This window comes from Trichosurus vulpecula, chromosome 4 (genome assembly GCF_011100635.1).
Source record: "Trichosurus vulpecula isolate mTriVul1 chromosome 4, mTriVul1.pri, whole genome shotgun sequence".
Classification (NCBI taxonomy): Eukaryota; Metazoa; Chordata; class Mammalia; order Diprotodontia; family Phalangeridae; genus Trichosurus; species Trichosurus vulpecula.
This window is the reverse complement of record NC_050576.1, coordinates 3,822,233-3,846,951: the sequence shown is the minus strand read 5'-3', so window position 1 is coordinate 3,846,951 and position 24,719 is coordinate 3,822,233. Positions and strand designations below refer to the sequence as shown.

The window sequence follows — 24,719 nt, the reverse complement described above, 5'->3', positions numbered from 1 at the left end:
GTGCTTTGTCCAGTCTATCAAACCACTTCTATAAGGGGAAAAAGTGGCCAAGGCCCGTAGCCCCCAAGGACAGTGCTCTGTGGCCAGAGGAATCCAAAGAAAGTCATGAGCCCCTTTCTGTAGAGGGAGGCACACTCATGCTCATCTAGGAAACGCTCCCAGTGGTGATCCAGAAATCCAACACTGATATTTATTGATTCAGTTCTTAGCAAAAATCCTCACCCCCACCCCCGTAGAAGTGGGGAGCAATGAGCCAACCCATCTGTCTTGAGTATTCCTTGTGGCATCAACACAGGCTCCACCAGGGCCTTGATGCACATGGGTCTGGGCTCTCCCAGTGACTCTAGCATTATCCTCCTCTCTTCCCTAAAGCTAAAGGAGACACTCCTTTGATTCAGTGTTGGTTTCCCAGGAATGAGGACCCTTAAGATGAGATGCTGTAAGCTGTGAGCTTAGCTGGCTATCTGAGGAAGGAAAGATAATAAAAATACTCTTACTCTCAGGAAACATTTCAAAATAACCCTTTTCACTTACAGGGAAGCTCTTGGCATTATCAGAAAGAAAGGATCTTTCTAGACTATAGTCAAAGACTTTTTATCCACCAAATCCACCTTTTCAAGATGATTACCAGGGACTGCATTGTATAGGTCAGCACTGGACTTTGTTTGATGAACAGACGTTGGACTTAGGTAACCCCCAAGCAATTATCTGAGATTAAAATGGAAATTAATTTAAAACAAAAAATAAGTTTGCACGAACTCATAAAACCATAGGGTAGAATTAGGATAAAAGGGACTAGTTTTAAAATATGATTTCACTTAGAAAACTGATGGATGTCAGTTTGGGAAACATTTCCAGACTGATCCCATTAGAGGGCATTTCTTCTAAGTTATCTCCTTGCAAGTCCGTTTCAGCTGCATGTCCTGTAGTTCCTCTGAATTAAACAGAAAATTTTGTCTTGTTGGGCATCAGCAAAAATGAATAGATTGGCATCTTGGTCCAGCACAAATCTATAGCTGTGTGTGTGTGTGTGTGTGTGTGTGTGTGTGTGTGTGTGTGTGTGTGATACTCAGAGGGACAAAAAACACAGTGCTGTAAAGGTCTGGATGGGGCGATGACTACAGACTTGCTCCTCTGCTTCTTCTGCTTTCCAGAAGACATATTTAAAGCCATCTGAAAAATCAGAAAAAGGCAGGCAGTGTTACCAGCAGGATAATTCAGCATAGCCAAGAAGAACCCTCACTCATCCCTGTCAGGGTATCAGATGAATACAGGGATACATCACAGGTAGGACACACTTTGGAGATTGCTGGTTGTTTCATATTTATTAACAAATATAAACTTTACTGAAATAAGCAGGATGAAATTTTATGTCATCCTGTTCTAAAAAGTGAGAGAAGGAAAGGGGGGAGGAGGAGGAAAGAAGAAAGAGAGAGAAAGAGAGAGAGAAAGAGAGAGAGAGAGAGAGAGAGAGAGAGAGAGAGAGAGAGAGAGAGGAGAGGGAGGAAGAGAGAGAGAGAGAGAGAGAGAGAGAGAGAGAGAGAGAGAGAGAAAGAGAGAGAGAGAGAGAGAGAGAGAGAGAGAGAGAGAGAGAGAGAGAGAGAAAGAGAGAGAGAGACAGAGAGAATATGAAAATTTCCTTCCCACTTTGGGGTAAAGGGGAAAAGAGTCATTTGTTCCCCCTTCCCAACATTAACTTTTTTTATTTTTACTTTGTGCCCCTGTATAAGAGGGGAATAGTGAGCTGTTTACAGTAAGGATTTGTGTTCCTGATTCAAAGGGGAGACCAACAGAAAATCAGAAAACAAACACAATACTTAGTGAGGGCATAGAGTACCCGGCTCCATCCCTGCCCCTAACCATACAGTGATCCTACCCAAAGCCATCACTCTGAAGCTATCAAGTCTCGTACCCTGGGGAGGGTCACATTTAGTTGAGAAACAAAGTAGAGGAGGAAGTGTTTCTCCCACCAGATGTCAGCAGCTGTGACTAAACCCTGGCTGCTAATGCTCCTTCTAGCTCCAGCTACATGCTCACTCCAACTCCCTGGCCACACCTCCCCTCTAGAGTGTCAGTGAACCTTCCCCCTTTGATGTTTCTAGAATACTTTGGTTCCCTCCTTTTCTGCCATCACCCTCTCTACCTTGCATTGTGCTTCTCTGTGTACATATCCTAGCCCTTATCCCCTGGAGAATGGAATCTCCTCGAGGTTAGGACCTGCCATTTTTATTTTCTCCAGGGCAGGGATTGTTTCCTTTTGTCTTTGGGTACCTGGTTCTTAGCACAATTCCTCACATATATTAGGTATTGAACAATTATGTGTTGATTAATTGCCTTCCTAGTCCTTTGCATATAAGAGGAGTTTCACTGAATTCAGTGAACTGCATTGGGGCTAGACACAGTCCACATGGAGGCCTCTACTAAGCAGAGCATGCCTGTGTGTTGGGCAGGCCAAGGCAGGCGTGACCTGGGTCCCTGTCACTGTGCTCTTCGGAGACTCTGGGCTATACTCACCTTAGGGCCCCAGGGCTTCAGTTCCTGAGGCGTCACCTTTCCTTTGGGCTGTGCTTTCTTGCTTCTCTCTGATTTCCGTGGTCTGGTTTTCCACAGTCATGGATTCTAAGGCTTGGGGACTCTGGCTCTGGGGCCCTCCCTCTTGGAATCTCGCTTCTCCTCTGGGTGCTGACCATCCTGGTCTGGTTTCCTCCTCATCCCCTGCCTCCTCAGCCTGGCTGTTCTCCCTCATCCAGTCTTCTCTCACTATACCCCACCTCTGATGTCTATCCCATTCTGATGCCTGGACCATGAGTCTCGTTTTGAGAAGCCTTTCCTTGGTGACTGGGGCTGCTTTCCCTGCCACCTCCTCCACAGCTGGGATGTGTTCTCCCCTCCCTTCCTCCTCCACTGCCACCCTGCCTGTAGCTGCTGTTTTCTTTAGTAGCTGCTCCTGTTTGGGCCAAGTTTCCCCCACAGCAACATCTGACAGAGAGGAGGCTTTATTTTCTTCTGTTTTGCCCTCAGATGCTGCCTCAGCTGCCAACACCTCCCTCTGTGGTGCTGTGGCTGCCATCATCCCTCCTGCGTCCCCCACGTCTGCTTCAGCTTGTCTTTCCAGAATGGTTTTCCCATCATGTATTTTGTCCTTTGGGGCTTTTTTCACCAGAGACATCTCTGTCCCTGTCCTTTGTGCGGGGGCTACTACTTCTCCACCAACCTCTGCCCCCATCCCTGGGTCTTCCAAAACAGCCCTGTGGGTCTTCACTGGGACTCCTGTTTCTCCTTTCTCTTTGGCCTTTATTTCTCTCACTACTCTTTCTATGATCAAGGGTTCCTTTGTTGTGGTCTCCTCCTCGGGTGTCCTCTCCTTTCTTGCCCATGTGATGTCAGGCACTTCTTCTCTGTTGTTGGCTGACCTCCCAACCTCCTCTGGTAATTCCATCTCATGTTTCTCCACTTTGTTTTCTTCTTTTGCGCTGAAAGTCACCTCTCTTGTGTCTCCATCTCTGGTTTCTCCATTTTCTCTTTTCATTTCTTCCTCTATCCCTGGGATTCCTTCTTTCCCTGACAACTCTGTGACTTCAGAAGCTGATTCCTCCGGGAACAGTTTTCTCTCACTTTCAGCACTTTCTCTGTGAAACACCACCCTGTCCACAGGCTCCATTCCCTGCCCTACTTCTCCTTCCTTGGTGTCACACTGCTTTTCCTCTGTCTCTTCTCCTCCATTTGTGGTTTCTTCCAATTGCTCCAAACCCTCCTTGGCTTCAACTACAGGGAGGGGAGTCATCACCTCCCTCTGGGACATGGTCTCCCTCACAGCTTCATTCAGTGCCTCAGTTTCCTCCTCAGCCACTATTTCTTCTCCCACAGCAGCTGTCTCTTTCACTACCCCCCTAGGATATCCAGCTTTCCCACTGACATCTTCGGGATCAGCCACCCCCATGGCCCCTTCCCCCTCTGGGGTCACACCCCTCAGAGCTGCTGCCTTTTCCCCACCTTCTTGCCCCCCTTGGTACATTCCCTCACAGTCCTCCATCTCTGACACTTCTCTCCAAGCTGCCCTGTCCCCCCTGGCTGGTGACACAGCTTCTGTGCATCCTTCTTCCTCTTCAGCCTCACTCTCAGACTCTTCCTCCCTGGACTTTCCTATTTCATTTGGGATCACTATCTCCTCCAGCCTTCCTCCACTCTTGCTCTTGTGCTTTCCCTCCTCTGTAACCTCCTGGCCTTCCCTGGCTCCTGTATCTACAGTCTCCTCCTCTTGGCTCAAAGCCTCCTTTCTTTCTGGGCCTCTGTCCCTCCAGGCCTCCTCTTCAGGAGATATTGCATCAGTTATGACCAGTGCTGTTCTTGTCCTCTCTGTTGCTTCCCCCTCTTCCTTAGATGTTAACCCCTCTCCTTTAGCTCCTGTCTCCTCCCCATCCCAGTGGACCCCAGGGACCTCCCTGATCTTGGTTAACTCTGTCACTTCAACTAAAGTTCGAGGCGCTGATGTGGCATTGACCACCACCCATCCCTTCCCCAGGGCTTCCTCAGCTTCCTCCTCCTCTTGCTCCTTCTTCTCTTCCTCCTCCCCCTCCTTTTTCTCCTCCTCCCCCTCTTCTTCTTCTTCCTTCCTTGATCCGGGTTCCTCTGTTTCTGCCTCTGGCCTGGCTTTCTTGGGCTCTGGTACCACCTCCCCCTCCAAGGCTTCTCTGCTCTTCAGCTGCTCTCCCTCAGGTGCATCATGCTTGGACTCCTCATCCTCCGTCTCCAGAGCCGTTGTTTCCTCTGCCAACAAGTCCCCATCTGGAGTTACAAAAATAATTGAAGCATTGTGTGAGAGGTGTGTGGTAGCTGCAGTTCTATCAGATGCTATTTTCAAGAAAGTGAAGAAAAAGGAGGATGGGGGGTGGTTTTTTGTTTGCCACAGTCTTTCGTCAAAACTAATCCAGAACTCTTAGAGAAGGAGATGGAGGAGGTGCCTGTGGTACCTAGCCAGGGGGTGCTGGAGTCAGCTTGAACAGGCATGAGAGAGCTGATTGTTAAATTCTCAGCATGAGCACTTCCACCTCAGAAATTGGCAAGTGCTGCAAACCAGGAATTGATTTAGTGGTTTTGCTGATTGTCTGGACTTTAAAAAGTATTAGAGGAAATGCTAATAACTGCAAATTAAACTTTAAAATATGTTGTTCAGACTACTCCCTCTCCCCCAAAAAGCTGGTTGTTAAACATTTACCAGCACACCCCTGAAATAGGCCTTTGGTTTTCATGCTTGTCCGTTTAAGCCCATTTTTCTAGCAACACATTCATATAGATAGGTTAGGAGAGGCAGCCAAGGATGGCAGAAGGGGGATTGAGTTTAAAAAGTGGGGTATCAATTATAGGGCTGGCATGGAGTCAGGAAGACCTGGATTCAAGTCTTACCTCATACAACTAATTATGTGAGCTTGGATAAGTCACTTCACCTCTTCCTCTCTCAGTTTCCTTATCTGTAACATGCTATTATGATTCCCATTTTACAGATGAGGAAACTGAGGCAGACAGGGGTGAAGTGACTTCCCCAGGGCCACAAAGGTGTTACTTGTTGAGATGTGAAGCATGGAGTCCTGTTATCCCAGACCAACAGCTGGAAGAGACCTTAGATGTCTTCAATTCTTCCCCTCTTTGACATGGCAAGAAAGATGACTTTCCTAAGGTTACCCCCGTAACAAGTGGCAGGATTCTCACCCAGATCCTCTAACTCCAAATCCAATATTCTCTCACTGAACTACTCTGGGTAGAAGTCACTTGGTCTCTGAGCCTCAGCCTTCTCACTTGCAAAATGCAGGCGATAATAACAGCGCCTACCTGTCTGAATGAGATAATGCAAGTGAAGTATGTTGTAAACATTAAAGTGGCACATAAAGTCAAGCTATTATTATCGTGTAACCATCCACAGTCTGGACTTGAAGTCAGAAAGACTTGAGTTCAAATCCGGCTTCAGACACTTGCTGGCTTAACCTCGCTCCGCCTCGATGTTCTTATCTCTCAAATGGGATAATAAGAAGAAGCACATGAGGACCAGGGAGACAGGAATCACAGCTGGCATTGAGGTCGCACTGCGAGGTCTGCCAAGCACTGCCCGGGTTACTTTCTTTGACCTTCACAAACAACCCTGGGACGCAGGTGCTGTTATTATGCTTTGTTTTCACAGATGAGGAAACCGAGCAAGGTAGCAGTTAAGGGAAGGGAGAGGAATAGGCATTTATTAAGCGCCTGCTGTTTGTCAGCCTATGTACTTGGCAAACATTTCATTTGGTCCTCACAACAATCCTGGGAAATAGGTGCTATTATTAGCCTTATTTGGCATGAGGAAACTGAGGCAGACAGAACTTAAAGGAAGGGAATAAACATTTATTAAGCACCTAATACTAGGTGCTACAGTGGATAGAGCACCAGCCCTGAAATCAGGAAGACCTGAGTTCAAATCTGGCCTCAGACACTTACTGGGTGTGTGACACTAGCTCTGTCACTTAACCCGGTTTGCCTCAGTTTCTTCATCTACAAAATGACCTGGAGAAGGAAGTGGCAAAGCATTCCAGTATCTACCCCAAGAAAACCCCAACAGGGTCATGAAGAGTCAGATATGACCGAACAAGTGCCAGGCACTGTGCTAAATGCTTTAAGGTACCCTCTCATTTGATCCTCACAAACAACCCTGGGAGGAAGGTGGTATTATTACCCCCAATTTACAGCTGGAAAAACAGAGGCAAACATAGATGAAATGACTTGCCCACAGTCACGCAACTAGCAGGTGTCTGAGCTAGGTCTTTCAGTAGAGTCTTCCCGACTCCAAGAGAGATCCTCTATTCTCAATGCCACCTAACTGCAATAGTAAATGTAGAACACTTTACAATATACACATGAGCTGTTATTATTTTAAGGTTGTTATGCTGGTAATGTGCTTGCCATATTTATCAATCATTGTTATTTAATATGCAAATCAACATTGAAAATGTCCATCATGATCTCCTCTCAGTTCCAAGCCTCTGACCAGGAAGCCCTGTTGTTTAATGGGAATTGTGCTTCCTCGTACCCTTCATTCCCGGGCACTTCTCTGTGACTACAAGTTGGAGAAGAGGTGCTTATCTGCACGGGGAGAGGGAGTTTTCTCACCGGGAGGACCTTGCCCCAAAGAGCTAACAACTGCACTGAGACATTTGGGACATCCTTTTAAAACACCTGGGGATTTACCAAGGGCTGTCTTTAAATCATCTGCTTTGAGCTTTATAACAATCCTGGAAATTGATATTATCACCCATATTTAAAAAAGAAACTGAGGCCCAGAAGGATACATGATTTTCCCCTGGTCTTATAGCAAGTAAGCATCAGAAGGATTGATTGGACCCAGGTCTTCATGATTCTGAGCCAAGCCCCACTAGCCACTGCACCACACTGCCCCTCGAATATACTGCTGGAAGAGAAGAACGTCCTTTCTCAATGAGCTCCAGGCTCTTCATATTAACTCTGTGATCAAATCTAAACTCCCCTTGCTGCCGTTGAAAGCCCTTCACAATCTAACCTCCATCTTACTCTTTAGTCTTGGGAAACATTCCTCCCTTCCCGGTCCCTGCCTGTTCCTGGAGCTGTCCTGGGTCCTGACTTCCGGCTTGGTGTATTCTCAGCTGAGCTTTCTCTTCTACAGGGGACTTTTCCTGATTCCCCGGTGGTTCGTACTTCCCTTTCCCTCACTGTGTACTCATCTGCATATGCTCATCAATGTGCATATTGTATACACATGTTGTGTATAGACTTACGTGTGTAAAGCTCCTTCAAGGCAGGAGATGTTTCACTCCTGTCCTTAACACTTAGCACAGTGCTTGGCACATGGATGCTTAAGAAATCTGGTAGATTGGGTGATGCTTTGGGATTAGCCTATGTGCCAAGAGGCAATGGCTCACCGTCTGTTTGTAATTACATTAATGATAGGATAAAAAACAAACTTAGGTAAGCGATTTAGTCTTCAGGGGAAAAGCAACTGATCACAACAAGCCCTTTCAAACTCTATCTTCAGCTATCCAGATTTTAATTAAAATATGTTTTAAAATGTCATTTTCAAAAGTTCCCTTGTAAGTCTTTTATTTTGCTAAGCTGGCTCCCAAATTTAGAAGCGAATCAAAGACCCCTCAGGAAGCCAATGGCACAGAATCACTGAGGCGACGGAAGAGGATGTGCTCAGCTCCAAGGCCTGGGAAATAAGGTGCTATGGTCCTACATCTGTGAGTGCACCTAGGGCAGGAGGGGCTCAGACAGGACAATGCTCAATTTCTGACAACCTGAGGCTGGGCCAAATTATGGCAAGGAAGCATTTGCAAGAAATGAAAGTAGGGTAAATCTTACATAATTTTAGGGAAATGACATATGCATTACTCTCTAACCAGACATTCTATCTTCATCCACACAGCATGGAATGGTCACTAGGACACTGAACTGGAGTCAGGAAGAGCTAGATTCAAATCATGCCCCAGGCACTCACCAGCTGTGTGACCCAGAGCAAGGCATATGACCCTGAATCTATACAATAAGGGTGGGGTGCGGAGGCTACCTCAATGGTCCCTTCCAGTTCTAAATCTGTGATCCTATTTTTATTCTCTCCTTAGCTCTGCCTTCCTAAATCCTTCTCTTCCTTCAAGACTCAGCTCAGGTGGTGCTTCTTTTTTTTTTGGAGGGGGGAAGGCAGGGCAATTGGCATTAAGTGACTTGCCCAAGGTCACACAGCTAGTAAGTGTGTCAAGCGATTTACGCCAGATTTGAACTCAGGTCCTCCTGACTCCAGGGCTGGTACTCTATTCACTGTGCCACCTAGTTGCCCCTCAGGTGGTGTTTCTGCCAACTTAAAGGAGTTTCTTCCTCCTATAATCTTCCTAGACCTCTTTGTCTATATCACCCCTTTGCCTTCATACACTCGACTTTGGATAATATCTCTCTATGCATATTCTGGGCTCTCCAGTCCCAGTTGAATGTAAGTTCCTAGTGGGCAGCCAGTTTGTGATTTTGTATGCTCAGGACTTAGTATAGTGTCTCAAAGACCCTAGGTGCTTAGCAAATGCTTGTTGAATTTGAAACTGGATCAATGCCTAGTAAGTAGCAGATTAATTCTCTGGGTCTGGGATAGGATATTGCCTTGAACAAATCAGACCTGTAGTGAGTGATATCTTCTCATCCATATTCTAGTCCCTCATCCAAAATGGTTCCCAGTTTTTAGAGTCTTATTAGTCAGGTACAATAAAGACTGTTATCTAGTTAGATAAAGCCAATAGTTAAAAATCCCGTTGAAACTAGAGTAATGTTCATTGATTTTCCTTAAATGAAATAAACTAAGAACAATGGCCAAATGTCAATGAATTAGAGTGTTTCTACTCCTTTTAAAAATGCTGCCTGCCCATGAATGGAGATGCTGAAATCTCCCCCATGACTAAAAATACTATGTCCAACCTCAGATGCATGTGGACTGAGTGATCCTGAATGATCTTATGAAGTAGAGGCTCTTCTTATGCCCATTTTACAGATAAGGATTCTTAGATTCAAAGGTTCCTTAGAAGTTATCTCATCCAATACCCACCACCCCCATTCTACAGGTTGGGAGAAGTGATCTTGCTTGAAGACATGCCAACAATAAATAAATGGTGGAATTTCAGCCCGGCTCTTCTGACTCCCTTTCCAACAGGAAACAGGAGGAGGAGGAGGAAGAGAAAAGATATAATAAAGTTAACAATAGCCAGGGGTGTGAGAGAGCTAGCTATACCAGCTCACAGGAGCCTGATTGTTAAATTTTATTGTGAGCATGTACTCCTCAGAAATTGGCGAATGCTACTAATTGGGGTTTGAATTATTATTTTGTTGATCGTCGAGACTCTAGGCTTAAGAAAGTCATGGGGAAAATGTGAATAATGCAGATTAATCAGAAGGGTGGACTGTGCATGAATTCGTTTTTGGAGAGCCAGTTGTCGAACATTTACCACTTTCAGTATCTGCCACCACCATTATTAGCTCGCACTTATGAAACACTTCCAAGTTTACAAGCACTTTAAACACATTAATGCATTTAAGTCTCAACAACAATCTCACGACGTAAGGGCTATTATTATCCGCATTTTGCTGATGAGGAGGCCAAGACTCAAGGAAGGCATGACATGCTCAGAGTCACACAGCTGGTAAGTGGTAAAATTTGAACCCAGAGCTTCCTGACCCTAAATCTATCCCACAGTTCATCACCCATTATGCCAAGCTGAAGGATTTGTTGATGAGCTCAGTGGAATCATGCTATAAAGACCCACCTTATATAACATAAGCCTGAACGTACAAATCCGTGGGGCTCATTTCATCTTGAACTTCACAAGGAAGCGAGCATCCTTAGCATTAGTCATTTACAAAGTGTGTGTGGGAAGAAGAGAATGATGGAGGCAGAGACTGAGACTTCAGGCATACAATGCATTAGCAACCATTTCAGTGCCATAAGTGGGTCAGTCATTCGAAGTGGCACTCTGAGCCAGAATGCTCATTACCTACTGTCAGGTCATATGCCAAAAGCAGGAAATTCCTTCTTGCCTCAGAAAATAAAAGCAATTCAAACAAATCCTTTCTAAATGTGTGCTTGTTCCCAGTGACTTCAAGGAGAAGATTTAAGCCTCTTTACTGAGCACCGGAAATGAAGACCAGTTGGGCCAGTCATTTGTGTTGGCTGACTGAATGAGACAGAGGCAGCTTGTGAAATGGGTCAGCATTTGGAGCAAAGAATCACTGTCATAGTCAGAGGGCATTTTGTGATCCCATTTCTTTCCCCTTGACCTATTTATTTTTTAAAAAAAGATCAATACCCAGCTTTGAGCTTCCACAACCAACTACTGCCCCCATTCATGAAAGAATAATGAAACCACCAAAAGGATCAGGAAGGAAGAATAGATACGGAGATGAAAGATGGAAAGAGGGCTGCCTTTTCAAATTCATTCCTAGGTAAACATTTGACCTTACCTTTGTGAAAGTGATCCAGACGGCTACTTGGGCCTTCTTGTGCTTCATCTGCACTGAAGTCGCTAGGCTCCTTTTCAGAATGGTATGGCCCATTCTCTTCCACTGATTCTCTTATTTCCTCTTGGATTGATTTGAGATCTTCAAAAGTATTGCAAAACATAAAACACAGGTGGGGAAGGGGGAGGGGAGAATATTGGATGATTTCCAGGCATTTTAGTAGCAATTACGACAGAGGAAGATTAACTTCAATCCATTTTCTCTAAACTATGATCATCCTTGAAAGATGCATTAAGATTTGACAATCCCCAAGCCATGATTTCATAAGGAAAGGGCAATAGATGTGAGAAAGAAATTCAATAGACCCAGCAAGAAATTCATGCAAAAAAAGGCAGGAGGCATGCTCATGCAGTAATTAGTCATCAGACCCCAAAGCAATGGTGATGAGCTTGTCACCATCTTGGAAATGTTTGCACAAGGAAATTCCCAAGAACATCCTGGCATTTTGGCTCCTCTGAAATTCTCTCCCTTGGCTTGTATGTTACAAATGATTGTTGCCCTTTGAAAGTGCTAGACGAACACCAGAAGGGTGTCCCTCGTTGGGTGCATTTTAGTGGTTTCTCAGACTCAAAGTCGATATAAATGAAACAAAGTTCACTCATTTGCAAGTTTTGTTTGGTTTCTGGCTTTTAACATGAAAGACAGTATTACTTTGACATTTTACTATGTAGAACGCAACAAAGAAATCTTCACAACATAACCTTTCTGATAATTACCAATCGGGAATTACCTGAACTCTGGTCAAGAATACCTGAATTCAAATCTAGCCTCAGACACTTACTAGCTATGTGACCCTGGGCAAGTCACTTAATCCTGTTTCCCTCACTTTAATCATCTGTAAAATGAGCTAGACAAGGAAATGACAAACCACTCCAGTGTCTTTGCCAAGAAAACTCCAAATGGGGATGCAAAGAGTCAAACGTGACCGAACAGCAACAAAGTAGTTGAAATCTCCTTTTCATATTCTTCACCTCACCTTTTGCCCACTTTCTAGCAACCTTTGTCCCCAAGCCCACAAGTGTCCAGTGTCCCTGGTGCAACACTGCTATTGAGCTAACCTTTCAGAAATGAAGGAGCATTGACTCTGGATTTGGAGAACCTGGGCTAAGATCCTGCCTTGGCCACATCTTACCTGGGGAAAGTCAATGGGCATCAGTTCCTCTTCTGCAAAATGAGGGACTTGGAAGACATGGTCCCTGAGGCCTCTTGGAGTCCCAACTCTATGATCCAACTCCAAAATCACCCCTGTCTTTATCAATCCCATCCCAGTCGGAACTCCCATTCATCAGCTATTGTCAGCTAGTTTTCACGAGGAAAACAAACAATGAGTTTATATTGTTGTAATGCAGCAGCTAGGTAGCGCACTGTGGAGAGTGCAGGATTTTGATTCAGGGAGACTAAGGACTAAGTCAAATCCTGCCTCAGACACATATTAGCTATGTGACCCTGGGCAAGTCACTGAACCTCTGTATGCCTCAGTTTCCTTGTCTGTCGAATGGGGATAATAATATTATTGACATCCTGGATTATTGTAAGGATCAAATGAGTTTATATATATATATATATATATATATATATATATATATATATATGTCTATCTATCTATCTATCTATCTATCTATCTATCTATCTATATCTCTATCTATAGTGATGCGCAAACCTTGAAGAGCCGTAGAAATGCTCCCTTCTCTTCTGGGAGTTGCCACTACACATCTGAGGTGTCGGGAGAGTAAGCTTCTGAGTCTCAAGAAAAGCCAGGTGACTTGCAAGGACTTGCTGAATTGAACTGATTATAAGACTGCATCATCTAAGTTCCACGAGTCAGATCCAAAGGGGTGGGGCTTTCTGGAAGTTCTGATGATACAGTCGTAAATAACTTTCATGAGGAAAAAACAATGTGATAGAGTGATATGAATGAAAGAGAAGCATTTATTAAATGCATACCATGTGCTGCTGAGAATAAAAATCTCAAAGTTAGAAAGTCCCTGCTCTCTCATCGAATTGACCTTTTAATGGTGGAGACAAAGTACAGAGAGTGCTGGGGTCCAGGCAAGGCGGCTTTGGACCAGACAGTGCCAGCAATGGTGAGCAGAGCCGTTGGGCCCTTGACTCTTCTCCTCTTTCTAGAGATAGCTAACAGTGCTGGTTTGATTACTGTTTCCAGAAGCAACACTCTAGAGGTGGAAAAAGAAAGGGTGCAGATACAAGATGTGAGAGCACAGGCAGATGCCTGGGTGTACGGTGAATAAGTGGACAGGAATCACAACCGGGGCCAACTCAACATACAAAGTCAGGTTGAGTTGGTCCTCACTGACTCATCCATAGGGACAATTCAGCCACAGGACAACATTCTCAAACTAAGCAGCTCAAGCCCCAAGAGTAGGGGCAGTTTCTGGAAGTCCATTGCTCTTCTAGGTGGAGAGAAAGGGGACAAGGACGATGGTAGGGAGGGTGGAAAGATGCCCAGGTAAGCTTGGCTTTCCTGCATATGAAGAGAAGCTAATGTAGCCTGGAGCAAGTTTCAGGTCACAGAGAAGGCTGAATGTTTAAAGCCATCTGTCTGCATTTCTTAGGGGCTTATCTATACACCAGGAACAGTGCCAAGTCCTAGCATTACAAAGATAGAAGTGGAACAGTCCCTGCCCTCAAAGAACTGACATTCTGCTAGAGTAGATAACACATCTATACATAGAATATATACAGTGTAGAAATACAGACTTGTCCCACCCCTTGTCCCTGGAACATGGCCACTGGATCTCCCAAAGCTCTAGGCTTAGCCCTTAGTGATTTGCTTGCTTTGTTTGCTTGGTTTTAATGCTGTGGTTCAGAGGCTCTGACTCAGGCACTTCTCACTCTGGTTAGAAGTACTAACTAGTCAGCCAAACTTCAGTAACTCTAAGTAAGGGGTGTTTACTAAAGGAAGAACTGATCTAGTACAAAACATCTCCCCCGGCGTTGGTGCCATTTTCCTTTCAGTTGATAGAGACCAGAAGAAAGCAGACTTGAATCCAGAGCTCATTGTGTGGGGAAGGGGTAACCGAAGTGCCTGTTGTTGGAAGCTCTCTTCTTCCATTTTGGGGTGTCCCCTCTGATCTCCACAGCCCCGTGAAGCATTTATACAGAGCTTTGGGATTTTACAAAGCGTTTCACCAATATTAGCTCATGTTATCCCCATGGCAAACCCATGAAGGAGGTGCTATCATTACCCCCATTTTACAGATGAGGAAAGTGATTCAGACAGAGGTTAAGTGACTTGCCCAGGGTCACACAGCTAGTAAGTGTCTGAAGCAGACAAATATAAAGAGGAATACAAAAATAAACCAAATGAAAGGCAGGCCCTGCCTTCAAGGAGCTCACTTTCTAATGGGAAGAGACTATACATAAAGTAATCTGGGGTTGGGGGGAGATACATGAAGATGGGCAGGGTAGGGAGAAGCATGGTAGAGAAGGTAATAAAATTCTACACCCTGGCCCATGTGACTGTTTCCCATGAAATCGAATTCAATCACAGCCATTTCAACCACATGTGAAAATGTCTAGACCCAATGGTAATTGAAATCAGAAGTGATGCGTGTCCCACAGAAAGAATGTTCAGAATGCCTTAGGAAATCTGGCTGTGCCTTGGGAGTCCAAGAAAAAGTATCAAATACAGGATTGAGGGATTCCGAGTCGTTAGCATCTGCCCCACCCCCCACTCTCTTCATCCACCATCCACACACACTATTAGCCTGTGGCAGTGTGTTAAGGGGGTCGAGGACAGACTGTATGTGATGAAGTGTACAAGCTTCATGCCTCCACGAGGAGCCGCCAAAGAAGCTTGTTGTTCATTCATTTCAGCTGTATCTGACTCTCCATGGCCCCATTTGGGGTTCTCTTGGCAGACACACTGCAGTGGTTTGTCATTTCCTTCTCCAGCTCATTTTACAGATGAGGAAACTGAGACAAACAGGGTTAAGTTAAAAAAAGTGAAGGATTTAGCATGGTGCCTGGCGATGCTTCCCTCCCCTCCCATTCTCCATGATTTCTCAAAGATCACTGAAAGCAATCTTGGATAACATATCTGCCAGTTTTCGGGGGGTTATGGTACCTTGGAAGTGATGAAGTCCAAACCCCTCATTTTACAAATGAGGAAACTGTGAGATTAGGTGACTTGCCCAGAGTCTTAAGTCTAGAATGACTGAGGGATGACTTGAACTCAGGTCTTGACTCCAAGTATAAAGCATTTCACCAACCTCAATGTACTATAGAAATGAGAAGATCTCCTCTTCCTCTCCTTCCTTCTCATGGAGTGCTTGAGAGTACTGGCCTTGGAGTCAGAAGACCTGAGTTTAAATCCTGCCTTATTTATTAGCTAGCTGACTCTGGAAAACCTCCTTACTTCCCTAACCTCAGTTTCTTTATCCGTAAAAGAGATCCATTTACCCCGGGATTGTTACAACAATCAAGATAACAAATGAGAAGTGTTCTGCAAACCCTAAGGTGCTCGAAAATTCTAAGAATTTTTCTTCTTCTCTTATTGTCTTATGGTACCTCATTCCCTCCTATGATGAAGTGTCTGCCCCACTGCTCTTCCCCTCTTCACAGGCAGCTAGAGGTAGTTGCAGGTGGGTAGTTAAGGAGAGGCTACACCATTGTATGAGTCACTCAAGGGTATGAGGCTGGGAAGGCAGAAAGAGACACTTCACAGAGAATGCACTCTCCATTTGATTGGTAGAATTCCTTTGGTCTGTCTGTCAGGAAATGAACGCATTAATTGCCTACTATGTGCCATGCACTGGGCTAAGTGCTGGGAAGACAAAGAACAGCAAAAGCTGGCACCTGCCCACAGGGTGGTGTGCACAGTACCAGGCAGAACAGCCAATGAACCAGGCTGGCATCCAAATGGTGACCCTGGGCAGAAGATGCAAGAGATCCTGTGTGGTCTAATGACCAAAGGGCAATAGATGTCTTCTTCCCAAGTGGTTCCCAAGTGAAATATACAAATCACAACATTCTCCTTTTGCCCCTGAAATTCTAGGACCCCACTGAGCCTGGGTGTGAGCCTACAGAAGCCCAGAGGTCCTCCTGGCTCTGGTGCTTAGTAGGTATGTGGCTTTGGATAAGATATGGCACAGTGAACTCAGGACTGTCTCTGAAGTCAGAAGAACCAGCTTCGAGACCCCTTTGATGCTTCCTACCTGAATCGAGCCAGACAAGTCATTGGACCCCCTTGGGCTCATTTCTTTACAGGAGGAAGGAACTGGTCCTAGCAGCCTCTGAGAACCAAACCTTTCCAGGTATAGGTCTATGATGTAGCACAATCTGCCTCACAGTCAAGCATGGCAGTGCATGCCTGGTTTTCCAAGCTGGGAGGGGAGCTTGGAGAGAAGGGATCTGGTGGATCTGTTAGATCCATTCTAAACTGCTGTGGTGCCACTAGGATGTATAAGGAGGGAGAACAGACCCAAGGTGGAAACAGCCAGTCAGGGCTCCTGTGGTACCAGTCAGCAGCGCAAAGAGGCCACTCAAGGCCCCTGCAGTCCCAGCCCAGATGGGAGCCACCTGGGCAGCCCTATGGAGAAACAGAGAGAAACCTCTTTCTGAGTAAAACAGATCATGGTTTCTTAACCCGGGAACTAGGAATAAGGATTTTTTTAAAAATATGTTTATAACATCGCATTTCAACGTGACTGTTTCTTATAATCTTATGAATTTAATGTCATGCTTTTAAAAACATCCTAAGATGGCACCTTCACCAGACTGCCTGAAGCACATAAATGGGAACTTTGGGTAATGTGTGCTCTCATCAGCAGTATTTCTGTTTCTCCCATTTCCAGAGCGGAGAAGGAGGACTTTAGCAATAAGAGGAGATCGACACTGTGGTCATCTGTTTCCTTTGGATGGGTGGCTCCTCAGGAATTTTTGCCCTTGCTCTCCCACAGAAGAAACCATTCTCAGAGGCCTCCATGCCTTTTGTACTGCTCATGGTCCAGCCTCCTCACCTCTGCAGCACAGAATCCTTCACCTCTTCTATGGCTCCATCCAAGCACCACTTTTTATAAGCAGCCACTACCCTGACACAATGAAAACTCCTAGAGAACAAGGGCCAATTCACTTTTGTCTCTGCGTTTGCTCCCATCACAATGTCTGGCACATGGTGGGTGATTAATAAATGTTTGTGATTGACCATAGTCAGAACAGTTTCATTTCTGTCTTTGTCAATCAGTCAGTCAACAAGCACTTATTAAATACTTTGTGCCAAGCAGGGCAAACACAAAGAAAGGCCAAAGACACCCCCTGCCCTCTAGTGGGTCATGTTCCATTGGGGGAGACAACATGGAAACACCATTTATGTACAGAGCAGATAGAAGGGAACCCCACAAGGAGGCACCAGCACATACCAGGGGTTAACAAAAGGTCACTGAGATGAACTAGCATGCCTTAATTACTCATTAATATGCACTATCAGTGATTATTAACAATAGTGTCACTCATGGAAGCTCTGAGTCCTCCTTATCTTACTTCCATTGACAAGTCAGGCTCCAGAGCTTGGTTAAATCCACCCTTTAGGGTTCTAAGGAACCCTACTGCAGCAAGGCTGATTCTCTGATGCCACTGGCTACAGCCCCCACCACTGGGCTACCCCTCTTCTGTAGTTCATTGCTGGAGAATCATTTAGTCAGCCAGATTTAGGGATCTTTTTAGAAAGGTGACATAATAAGGCATAGTTGGCAGAAAACAGCCCCCAAAAGTCTATTCCACACTCTCCCAGAGGAAGATGAGCTCAAGCAGAGATAACACATGTGGCAAAGGGTCAGTGAAGCTCCTGGCTGCTCCAAGTCCCTTCTTCTCATTTGTGGGGTGATCAGGATGTTCCCCTTAGGCATGGCATCATCTTTCTTCTGGGCTCCTTGTACAGCTGTGATTCCAGGAAGTCTTTAGCTCCTCGTGATGCAGAGATTGCCAGCAGCAGCACCATGGACACCACTAGAATACTGATGAGAAGATGGGAAAGTCCAAAGTACTTCAGACCCTTTGAAGTTGGATGTCCATCTTCTGGTCAAAGGGGGTGGGAGGAAGAGAGGGAGATCCAGTCAAGGCTGAAGCTGAAGCAGAGGTCTCTTCCCCCTCTCCCTCCCCCAGGAAATTCCTTTTCAGTGAGGTACTACAAAGCCATTTTCCAATTTCTGGAAAAGACATTTTTCTCATTCAGTTTCATAATTTGTATATGATGTTGGAGGTATAACCAAATTTCCCAGCCTAGGGAAATAGAATTCCTCTCTGGCATAATTTCATTTTATAAAATAACTTTCATTTTTTCCCCACACTTGGTCTAAGGTCTTTTGATTCATTGGTTGATAGAGATGCATTCCCATCTGGCTAACGTGGTTTCAACCCCACTCTTATAATAAGACATTGGTTTAAATTATCAAGAAGCATTTATATAGTCTTAAAGATAATTAAGTTTAAACATACATCTGAAGGTGAGATGACATTGGTAGTGGAGTGGTCATGATGATAATAATTTTGCACTGGCAACTTGGGCATGTTATCTCTCACTCAGTCCTTTCTGGACTTTTTCTAATTTTCTCTCTCCTCATTCTGCTGTTACTTGTCTTTCTTTTCCTTCATTATTTAACATGTGAGGCTAGACAATTTTCTTATATTAAAATAATGTGTACAGAGGGTAGAATGAGGCCACCACATTATACTCCTGTGATTAGCTGCACTCTCAAGGCAGTTTTAAGATGTGAAAACTGGCCAGACCAGATGAAAAGAAACATGGCATATGAGCCTCCCCTCCCTTTCTGAAGTCAAAGTTGTGACCAGAGACAAGAGCAAAGGTCAATGAAGTTCAAAGAATTTTCAAAACCATATCTTAGAGTGCAATTCTCCACTACTTGGTTTTTGGAAGTTAGATCAGGAAAGTTTCCATTTTCCTTATTTTATTCTAAGAGATAAGAAAGTATAGCAATATATATTTGTTGTTGTTCAGTCATGTCTGATTCTTTGTGACCCCATTTGAGGTTTTCTTGGCAGAGATATTGGGGTAGTTTGCCATTTCTTTCTCCAGCTCATTTTACAGGTGAAGAAACTGAGGCAAACAGGGTTAAGTGACTTACCCAGGGTCACTTAGTTAATAAGTGTCTGAGGCTGAATTTGATCTCATGAAGAGGAGTCTTCCTGATTCCAAGCCCAGTGTTCTATCCACTGTGGTGCCACCTGGCTGACTAGAATAAAATACAAGCTCCTAAACTTGCAGTTTAAGGCCTGGCCTAATCAGTCAGGCTCCAGTTTACCCTCCTCTCCCTTATTTCAATACCCACCTTTAGAATTACCTTGGAAAACAATTCTTAGCTGTTCTCTGACCTTACATGGAATTTTTGGCCTTGGTACATTCCCGAAGGCCGCCATCTATGTCTAGAATGCACTTCTTCAGCTCTGCCTGTTGAAATCCTCTTATCTCCAGGAACAATTTGAAGGGCACATCATCCACAGATCATTTTGTGATCCCCCAATAGTAAGGAATTATCCTCCCCCTCAGTTTTTCCCTAGACTACACTGTGTGCCCCTCTTCTTTGTCAGGATCACATTCTATCTTATAAAACATTTATTTATGTAGATATCATCGTGGATTGGTAGAAGATATTTAGATTTGATGGATGCAAATGCAAGCATATGCCTATTTGACTGTACCTACTTGGAAGTAAGGATTGTATATTTTATCTAGCAAGTACTTAAAAAATCCCCACTATGTGTGGGGGGCATTGGGGTGGGCAGTGCAGATCCACAGACAAGTCCACATGCTGAAGGAGTTTACATCTAACCTTCTCCTAATACCATCATCTAGCTTGGTGTCGTGCTCATAGAAGATATGTCATAAATGTCTATGGAACTGAATTGAATGCAAATGATGCTAATTCTGCTAAATCCTTCCTTGGTTCTTCTTCAGGCTCCTGAATGATGAATTGTTGCTTGGTGTTTATATGTCCTGTGCTCTCAACACTCCATTTCTTTTCCTTTGCTGGTCCAATTTCACATCTGCACCAATCCCATCTTCTTATATGCTTACTCAGAATTGGATCAAAGAAAAGTATCAATGACCAGAATGCCCCATTAATACTTCAGGAAGGAAAAATTGTTCTGGAAGAGGAGAGAACCAGGGGTAAGCTTGAGACTGCTCCAAAGATGGATATCCTGGTTCTGAGGATTATATTTATAATCCTAGGGATATCAGATCTGAAAACTCAACTACAAAGCAGTAATCATAAAAACAATCTGGTATGAAGAAATAGAGTGGATAAATGGAATAAACTGGATACACAATACACAGTAGTAAATGACCACATTAACCTAGGGACAGCTAGGTGACATACTGGAGAGAGTACCCGGACTGGAGTCAGGAAGACTCCTACTATTCCTAAGTTCAAATCTGGCCTCAGACACTTACTAAGCTGTGTGACCCTGGGCAAGTCACTTCACCCTGTTTGCCTCAGTTTCCTCCTCTGTAAAATGAGCTTGAGAAGGAAATGGCAAACCATTCCTGTATCTTTGCCAAGAAAAATGAAGAGTCAGACAGGATTGAAATGACTGACCAACAATAATATGTGTTTGATAAACTTAAAGATCCAAGCTTTTGGGAAAAGAGCTCACCATATGACAAAAAATTGCTGGGAAAAGTAGAAATCAATTTGGCAGAAACTAGCTGTAGACCAACGTCTCACACTGTATACCAAGATAAGTTTCAAAATGGGTACATGATTGAGACGTAAAGGGTAATATGATAAGCAAGTTAGGAGAGCATGAAACATTTTACCTCTAAGACCTATGGATAAAGGAAGAATTTATGACCAAACGAGATATAGAGAGTATTATAGGATGTAAAATGGATAATTTTGACCAGAATATATTTTTTAATTTGCTCAAACAAAATTAGAAGGAAAGCAGGAAACTGGGGGGAAAATATGTAGCAAGTTTCTTTGATAAGGGCTTCATTTCTGAAATATATAGAGAAGTGTATCAAATTTATAAGAATTGGGAGTCATTTTTCAGTTGATAAATGGCCAAAGGATATTAACAGTTTTCAGAAGAAATTATAGCTATCTATAGTCATATGAAAAACTGTTCTAAATCAACATTGATTAGAGAAATGCAAATTAAAACAACTCTGAGGTACCAGCTCACACCTATCAGATTGGCTAATATGACAGAAAAAGAAAATGATAGATGGAAGGGATGTGGAAAAATGGGACAGGAATGCACTGTTAGTAGAGTTGTGAACTGATCTAACCATCCTGGAGAGCAATTAGCCACTATGCCCAAAGGACTATCAAATTGCGCATACCCTCTGATCCAGCAGTACAACTACCACATCTGTATCCCAAAGAGATCACAGCAAAAGGAAAAGGGCCTATTTGTACAAAAATAATTATAGCAGCTCTTTTTGTGCACAAAGAATTGGAAATTGATGGGATGCCCCTCAGTTGGGGAATGGCTGAACAAGTTGTGATTGTGATGGATTGTGCTATAAGAAATGATGAGCAGGATATTTTCAGAAAAACCTGGGAAGACTTATATGAACCGATGCTGAGTGCAGTGGGCAGAACCAGAACACTGCACACAGTAACAGCAACACTGTGCAATGATCAACTATGATGGACTTAGCTCTTCTCAGCAATATGATGATCTGAGACAGTTCCAAAGGACTTTGCTGAAAAACGCTATTCACCTGCAGAGAAAGAACTGATGGAGTCTGAATGAGGAGTGAAACATACTTTGAAGTTTTCTTTATTTGTCTTGGCTTTTTTGTCTGTGGGCTTTTTTTTGCAATATGGCTAAAAAGGAAATATATTTCGCATGATTTCACATATATAATCTATATCAAATTGCTTACCTTCTCAATGACGGAGGAGGAGAGAATTTGGAACTCATTTTTTAAATATAAAAAAATAATTAATGCAATTTAGAAAAAAAGTTTAGAATTTAATATTAATCCAAAATCCTATTCTAAGTTTATGTTTTCTTGCTACCTGTTAAAGAGTTCCTTGGCTTGGGTCTTTTTTTGAGAAGGATTTTTATGAATTCAGGTCCAGTGGGCCACATAAATGTTAGTTATTATAGCTGGGATTTGAACATGAGTGTTTGTAAACTCCAGGCTGAGTATTCAGCTTTGCCAAGCTCTACTACAGGTCATTCAGAATCACTGTTTTATTTCCAATGAAAATTTTAAAACAAATAAAATTTGTAAGAGAGTCAAATAATGCCATTCTATGAAAAGACTAACAATTTTTCCATCATCGTGAGTCTTTTCTTCACTCCTTCTAAAATGAAATATCAGAAAATTAAATGGACTACCACATACATGTTTATAAGTACGTGCAGGTGTATATATGTACATGCATGAATACAAATGTTTTGTGTATGGATATAAACCTACTTACATGATACATATAGACACACATATGCATACACACAGATGTGTGTGTGCGTGTGTGTGTGTGTGTGTGTGCGTACAGGGAGGCACATATAGAAGGTTTCCCAAAAGTCTTCTTAAGAGTAAACTTCAGTAAGACCTTGGGCCCCCTGTACATCCCTCTCTACCTACACACATTAGCTCATACATGCATTCATTCATCCATCCATATAGGAGCAAGAGTGTAATATTCACAATATACGTATGCACACAGTGCTATATACATCACTTGTTTATGTGTGTGCACGTGTACATAAGTACACATGCTTATATGTATACATACACATAGATGATAGATCTACAAATTGAGATACAGACATAATCATAGACAGACATGGGAAAAAGACATATAGACCCAGACAGACATGGAAATGTGATGAATTGGCCCAAGAGGCATTTCATCATTTTGGATAGGATATTTTCTCTCAGGTACCTATATGAGATCTAAATAGCACATCCCATAACCACATAGCAAAGTGCATGAGGCAGCTATGGGGCACCATAGTGCACAAAGCACCGGCCATGGAGTCAGGAAGACTCATCTTCTTGAGTTCAAATCCAGCCTCACACACTTACTAGCTGTGTGATCCTGGGCAAGTCATTTTCCCTCTAAGTGCTTCAATTTCATCTGTAAAACAGGGATAATAATGTTCCCTACCTGCCCATGTTGTGTGAAGACAGAATGAGGTAATATTTGTAAAGCAACCTTACCAATCTTGAACTGCTGTGCACATCTGATATGTATTTTGTGGGCTAGCTGAAAGAACAGGATCACCATTGAATTCATGTGCACTCATGGCCAGGTTCCCACATCCTCTCTGTGCCTCCAAAATGAGGGGGTTCGACTAGATGACCACTTAGCTATTTGTCTCATCTATGTATTTTAAAACTACATGACTGTAACTGGACTGTCTCATGGGGTCAATTCAGTCAATTAATTAAGAAGCAGTTATTACGTGCTACAGGCTGTGCTAAGTATGTCCTAGGGATACAAATACACCTCCCCCCAAAAAATCCCCTGCTCTCAAGAGATTACATTCTGTTACGTGTCATTTCTCAGTTTTTCCATCCATGCCCCTCTCCTCTGTGGCATGGAGATGAAACCTTGGTTCTTTAGGCCAATGGAGCAAGATGTGGCCTGATCCTCCAAAGCTGGAAACACTCCAAGTTCAGAGAATCTCACTTCTAGAGGGTTGACCCCCAGACCTTAAAGTACCATATAAATATTATCGTTAACATCTGGTACTTTATATTTTCCATCGTAATTTTTACTGTCCTCCCTTTTGCAGTGAAGTTATAAATATGTTGGTTTGCTTGGAAGAAACTTTTAGAGTTCCTCATAGACTGTCATCTTCCAGAACAGATGTTGGGATAGAAGCTATAATCATCTCCATGGTCTGCTTACATGTTCATTACAAGAAGGCTAAATTAAGGTGATGACATATGCTAGATGAGATATTTCTTATTTCTGGTGGTCAGATGACCTCTGCCACTTTATATACTCACCTCTTCATAGAGAGTTCAAACAAACACAGTGTGGGAATGTAAATACAGTATTATGGCACCATAAGAAAGGATGAATATGAAGAATTCAAAGAAAAATGTGAAGACATGAACTATTGCTGAGTGGAGACAAAAATGAGGAAAACAATATAAATTATAACTACAGAACCATAAAACTAAATCGAATGTTTTGTAATTATGACCAACCTTGGCTCTAGGAGAATAGATGTAGAAATGCACTTTCCTTCCTTCATTGCAGAAATGGGGGACTATGAATGACTGAATGAATAAGTAAAAAACTCAGCCATTTTTAAGAGCTTCCTGTGTGCCAAGAAGTACATTAGGAGTTAAAGATACTCATAGAAAGGCAAAAACAGCCCTTGATTACAAGAAACTGACATTCTGGTGGGAAGATAGCACATAAAGGACCAGAGAAAGGCACTTCGGTCAGGGATGTACATGGACAGTAAATGAGGCTAAAGGGGAGAAAATTGACACATCCCATCCAGGAACAATGGCAGAGAATTGAAAAGACTATGTCAAGGTTCAAAAGCTGAAGGGAGGAGGAGAGAAGGAAGGAAAAGAGTACAGAAAGGATCAAGATGGGGGAAAGGGTTTCAAAAGTAAAGAGGAAAATTAAACATGATGGCTAGGGCTTTCCTGAAACAGTGGCCAATACGTATGTAGTCTTGTAGATTCTGTCATATATGGTTGCTGC

At 43.4% G+C, this 24,719-nt stretch overlaps 1 protein-coding gene across 1 annotated transcript in view; it reads right to left on the bottom strand.

Annotated features, from left to right (window-relative positions):
- Positions 1-1,064: 1,064 nt before the first annotated feature.
- ERICH3 (glutamate rich 3) overlaps positions 1,065-24,719 on the bottom strand; it is a 122,341-nt gene continuing 98,686 nt past the window's right edge. The window contains exons 10-12 of the mRNA XM_036753409.1: positions 10,990-11,127; positions 2,515-4,785; positions 1,065-1,173 (exon numbers count right to left, since the gene is read on the bottom strand). Coding sequence (XP_036609304.1) covers positions 2,516-4,785; positions 10,990-11,127 — 2,408 coding nt within the window. The 3' untranslated portion in view covers positions 1,065-1,173; position 2,515. The remainder of the gene's footprint in view (positions 1,174-2,514; positions 4,786-10,989; positions 11,128-24,719) is intronic.